General features: G+C 49.1%; 1 protein-coding gene across 1 annotated transcript; it reads left to right on the forward strand.

Moving 5' to 3' along the window:
• Positions 1-4,331: 4,331 nt before the first annotated feature.
• Positions 4,332-5,581, forward strand: PPYR1 (Protein phosphatase Y regulator 1). Its single transcript, XM_017237466.3, has one exon. It carries the CDS (start codon positions 4,475-4,477, stop codon positions 5,516-5,518), a length of 1,044 nt encoding a protein of 347 aa, XP_017092955.2. The 5' UTR covers positions 4,332-4,474; the 3' UTR covers positions 5,519-5,581.
• The last annotated feature ends 419 nt before the right edge of the window (positions 5,582-6,000 follow it).

The raw sequence follows: 6,000 nt of genomic DNA on the forward strand, positions 1-6,000 counted from the left end.
CCGAGTGGTAGATCTATCGGGGAATACTACTTAGAGAGAGAGAGTCCACTCTATTCTAATCAGAGCTCGTGTCATTAATTAATGCTCCGTTTTATGAGAAATAATTGATAACTCTTGCAAGTGATAAACTCTGGGGGGGTATCATTCAATTATTTCCACAATCAATCAATCATTCGTGTCCAGGTGCACTACGCGTCCTTTCGGCCAGGGTCTTCTGAGCCATTGTCCTGCCTTGTTGTTGGCCGTTGCTGGCTGTTCTTAGCTGTCGTTGTCGCCGTTGCCATGTTACCGCCGGCAACAATTTAGTCTTCTGTTCCCATTAAATGCTTGAGCAGCCTAATGAAGGAAATTAGCAACGCAGGAAGGACGAGGAGCACAGAGCCAGGATGTTGCAAGGAGCCAGCAGGCGGGCAATAACTAAGCCTGGGCCAGGGCTGCATTGTGTGGGCAGAAAGTTGCAAAGTCTCCGAGGCAGGCTGCATCCTGCGAAGAGACCGCCGCCATCCAGCCACCCAGCCGCCCAACCATCCGGGCAGCCAGCCATCCAGCCATCTAGCCACCAAGCATCCATCTGGCGAGCCAGTGGGGCGTGCAAGTTATGTTTTCTTTGAAGTTCATGAAGCAAAATGTCTTAATTACTGAAATGAGATGACGACGAGACAGCGAGGCTAAAAAATGCCAAGGAGGCGCCTGCTGCCTCTCCCTTCGCTCTAATTAATTTGTTGTGGCAGCAGAACCGAAAAAAGATTCATTTTCTGTATACACACACCGTCCTGTGTGTGGCTGTGTGGCTGGAAAAGGATGGAAGGATAAGGAGCTGGCAGCCATATATCTTGGGTGTTCTGGTGCACATCCTGCGGCAATAACTCACGACCACTTTATGCGCTTAAGTGATTTCTAATGCAAACCAATTTCCGAAATCAGGCACAAGCACTTCAAGCCAAGGACAAAAGGCCTCTGTCCTGCCCCACCACCCCGTCCTGCTGTCCTGCCGTCCTGTCCCTAAAACCAAAATCTGAAGTCAGAAAGGATATTTCGTTGATGTTGCAAACAGACGGACTTGCTTGCCAAAGGACGCGGCCTGCTCTTCCGTCTATCAGGCAAATGACAGTCGCGTCCTGCCAAGTCCTACGGCCCCCCGCCTCCTCACTTCCTCTTAAGCCCCCTCCTGTTTGTGCTTCCTGCGCCCCCTTCTATCCTGTGTCCTGTGTGCCACGACGATGTTTGTCTTCGACTTGGTCCTGGCTTAATATCACATGCACAGGACCTCCCTCTGGCCGGCTCTGCACATGAAGCGCACGAGAGCGAGGCCAATCCAAAGCTGGCAGCAAAAAAATGGTTCAAAGGACGAAGGACTCGCTTGGAGAGGCAGACAGTCAGCAACAGCAGCAGCAACAGCAGGCAGCGGAAAATCATAAAGGAAAATATTGAATTTACTGCAAAAAATGCAAATTTCTCCTTTGAGGCAAGCCTGAAATCTTCCCTGACTTTCCCAGCTGCTGGGTAGCAAGAGGAGTCCTTGAAAAGGAGTTAGGACAGCCACTGAAGAGAAGGAAAGATGATATGGTTGTGCTTACCACAATGGGTATTACGGCATCGAGTCCTTGCAGGACGGGTCCTGCATCCTTGTCAGTTATGCCGTTTCCGGTACATCTCCTTTGCTGACTGGACCAGCCACTGGCGTGGTCAGAGCGGCTTCCGTTCCTTGCCTCCGCCGCCCTGGCCAGTGCCAACTAGTGCTGTTCCGGCAATCGGAGCACACTTGTGTGTAATATTGCCACAATTTGCTGGCCAGGACCGTAGAGCACCCCGGGGGATGCTGCGCTGCATAAGCAGTAAGGTATTTCTGATGAATTAAAAAAAAAAAGGAAAGCCAGGAATTTGTTGTAATATCACCTCTCCCGATGTAATCAAACATATTGCCAATATGGCGGGCCAGATCGAACAAAAAATGGCAGTAAATAGTCGACTCTCAGGCGGGAGGGGAATGGAAAAATGTTTATGAGGGAATACCGCGAGCAATAAAATTTAATATGAGCAAATGATCCGGGTGCGGGGGACTGTGTAATAACCACAAATAAAAGCGCCTGGCAGAGCCAATGACAATAAAGAACGTGGCAGGCAGGCTGTGCCAGAAGGGCTGTTCCAAATCAAAGTTCCGCCACGGCCCCTGCCGAGGACTATGTATGTACAATGTACATAAGTATCCGAGTAGGAGAGTGTGCGAGCGAAGCCCATGTGAGCGATAAAATTAACAATTCAATGAAGTGAATTCGAAATGGCAAATCGAAAAGCAGGCTTGGCTTTCGACCCAAGAAAGCATAAATAGAAGCCATTCCCCATCCACCATCCGCCATCCTGGCCTCCGGCCTCAAAGCCATCAACTCGTAAAAAATTACGTATACGTAGACGTATACGGAGGAAAATAGAAGCCAACAAAAAGTCTCATAAGCAGCTGTAACAATTACAAGTGCTGCTGTGCTTCTAATTTCGACTCCACATTTCCACAAAAAGCGAATAAAGGTCCCTGTGCCCAGACATCTGCTCGTTCCGAGCACTTTTTTGCGAGCATCCGACCCTTATGGCGGATGAGCGATATGGAAAGAGGTCCTAAGGAATGTTTTTATATACACATCTGGGCATAAACTATTCTTGCGATAAAATGAAAATTCCATTCCGGAATTCGGAAGAAACTCTGGCAATGCAACTCCAAACTTGTACAAATTGTTAATTAAAACGAGAGAGGCTCCAGCGTACGCAAATGTCTTGATTTCTGATTGTTTACTCTTTTGTTGTGGCCGAGGCCTAACTGCCTAATGACACCGATAAGAGTCCTGGGCGGAGGATGTCTTTTGTTTACCCGGCGCGCCGTTCGCTAAAATGTTTACTTTTCGGCTTAAACGCAACGTTTTCGGTTATTTCGGCAAACAGGATGCAGAGTGCAGCGATGCGTTGTCAATGGCAGCATCTGCGGTTTTCCAAACGGCTGCCTTTCAATGGCGTCGTGCGGCTTTGTTCTCCATCCTGGGATGGGTAGCTGAAGATGGCAGCACTTATCGGAATAATCGGAGAAGCCATCTTTGTTTTTTTATTTTTTTGAAAGAGTTTGCTGGGAATGAGCTATGGGGACATTATTGTGTACATTGAGTCGATTATCCAGAAAAGTCTTATATCCTTTTTTATTGCGAAAAAACGATAGGCATCTCACCGATAGACTTTCGATATTTCTGAAGCATACATCCCTATGTTGATTTTGATTAATTCGCATGTGCGGCTTCTTGTTTTCGATGTTATTGTTGCTGTTTGTCAAGCGGAGTAATTGCGAAATCCAGGGCGTGCATCAGTGTGGGTGCAGCAATTATGCAGCAAACACGCACACACGCACCCATACAGACACACACACTTGAGTACACACGCACACATGCGAACTGCAGTTAAGCAAATAAAGCACTAAAAGCATAAACTAAATGAATTAAACGACACAGCCAGTGGGTGGGGTGGGGGGGGATGTGGAAGGGGGTTTATGAAGCGGCTTACAGCCCCTTCTTGGAGCAGAGCCACCCACCAGTCCACCACCCTGCCGCTCTTCCGCTCAACTTGCGCCTGAAACTGGAAGTTTCTATAAAATATGAGATAATAAAAAGTGAATTATGTTCCCGCACAGCGGCAGCAGCGACGAACAAAAAAGAAAATAATAAAAAAAAAAACACAAACAGGAGTCCGGGTGTTGGGTGATGGGGACTGGAGGCTGGGTGCTGGGCATAGGACATGGCCAGCATGAGGATGAGGATGAGGAACAGCAAATAAATGCGAGTACAAACATAAAGCAATAACAGCATCAACAGGGGCAGCGCAGAACAACATTTAATTGCAATTGTTTGTTCGCCAGTTAGTTTTTTATTTGCACTTTAATTATGAAAAATAGGAGTTGGGCTGGAGCTGGACCAGGATCTGGAGATGGCGATGGAGATGGAGATGGCAGAAACTAATTTTCATAAGTACACAACTTTGTTCGCGAAGATGGAGAGCGAGCTGCAGCGGGCCACATGACTTATGGCCCGAACAGGGATCTTGACGGCCACGAGAGTGACCACCACTCTCGGGCCAGTGATGAAGAGCCAGTGATGAAGGACCAGTGATGTTCGGGGCACAGTCCACTTCATGAATACCCGTCCTAATTACATTCAATTAATTCTGTAGATGGAGCTTTGGCAACTTTTGGCCAGGCCATCTCCAAGGGAGGGGTGTTGAAAAGTGCGTTTTGAACACACAATTAATCGGATCAGGGGAACCCTTGAAAAAATATATCGACCTGACATTGTTTGGGGCTGTGTTTCATACAGAGAATTTTTATTAAACTTAAAGCCCTTAGTGCGACGACAGCTTCATTCTTTCAATCTAAAAAAAAAAATCAACTGAGAAAACAACTTCCAAATCCTTTTCCATAAAACACACAAATAAGAAGTAATTCGGTATGAATTCCAGCGGCGGAAATCGTTATCAGCTGCTCTCGCTCGAGGAAGAGAACCAGGTGATTCAGCCCAACAAAGAGCTCCACTCGAAGGCCAACAAGGCCCCGCTGGCCGAGCAGCTCCAGATGCAGTCCCCGAAGCGCCCCAACTCCAAGGTGGAGGGCAAGATCGCTTACGCCCTCGTCCTCAAGGAGACCAAGAAGGACAACGTTGGTCCCCAGAAGGACGCCTTGGCGGGCGTGAAGAAGAACATGATGTTGCAGAAGAAGGACGGCAATTCGTCTGACAAGTCCGGGACCCCCAGTTCCAAGCCGTACAAGACCAGCTTCTCGCCTTTGCGGGGACGCAGGCTGTTCGGTTCTGGCGCCTTCGCCAAGGCCCCCAACAATGCTTCTCCCAAGAAATTGAATCAGAAGCCCTCCGAATCCGAAAACGACTTCTGCCTGCCGCCGGAGATGTCGCCCGAGCGCAAGCCCAGCCTAACCGGATCCCGCCACCGCTTCAACCTGGACCGATCCAGCCGGGCTCGCCTCCACGACCGCCAATCTACTTCCGAACGCACCGGCGTAAAGGCCGTGGACAAGCGCCACGGCGGCGGTTCGCACAACTGGGGCTCCCCCAAGCTGGACATCCAAGAGCACACTAAGGCCATCTCCCGTCGCCTGAGCCGTCAGCCGCCGTGGCGCATGCGCACCATCTCCAACAGTGACGTGTCCATCGTCTCGGACGTCACAGAGGATGAGAGCATGTACTTTACCTTGGACGAGTGGCGGGCCATCGAGACAGGCTTGTCCATGAAGAGTGATGAGCCGAGTCCCGAATCGGAGCCCACTCCGACTTGCAGCCCCCCGACGCCCCTGCGCCGCTCAGGCCGCCAGTTGCGCCTCTTCGACATCATGCGGCTGAATGGCAAGAATATAGAGATCTTCAAATGGCTGCAGGACTCTTGGGACTTCCATGAGCTACCATTGCGCGAGGAGCCGAAGAAGATGCCGCAGGAGCCACCCAAGGTTGACGATGTGAAACAATTCCCGAAACTCTCCTAAGGGCGATCTTTTATCAATGGCGTTGTATTTCCCAATGTTGATTAAATAATCATCTTAATTGCATTGAGACTTTGATTCTTTAGATAAGATCCTTTAAGATGTACATTATTTCAGGATCTAGATGTCTACGTATAAGATACTGCCCTTTAAAACTGAATTGAAATGAAACTAATCATCTCTCGTGAGCTACAACTGTTGACACCTCCATTTAATCCTGAGGGCCTCGGGCCTCGGGCCTGGGTTGGGTCATCGCTTGACCACTTTAATCGCATTAAACCTCCGTGCATTTCTACTCGGGGCTTCCCCCGGCACTAGTGGGTAGTCCTTAAGGCCTTTAAGGCTATTCGCCTAGCGCCTTGAATAGAATTTTCCGACATCACCGCAAACTTTTCAGTTTTCCATGCTGTGCTTCCCTCCAACTCCCAGATCCCAGTTCCCAGTTCCCAGCTCCAGCTTTTTGTGTTTTCTCTTCCATGTTACAT

This window comes from Drosophila bipectinata, chromosome XL, assembly GCF_030179905.1.
Source record: "Drosophila bipectinata strain 14024-0381.07 chromosome XL, DbipHiC1v2, whole genome shotgun sequence".
NCBI lineage: Eukaryota > Metazoa > Arthropoda > Insecta > Diptera > Drosophilidae > Drosophila > Drosophila bipectinata.

What these genes read in the sequence shown, in the direction of transcription:
- PPYR1 (XM_017237466.3), top strand. Translation starts at nt 4,475, where the DNA reads ATGAATTCCAGCGGCGGAAATCGTTATCAGCTGCTCTCGCTCGAGGAA.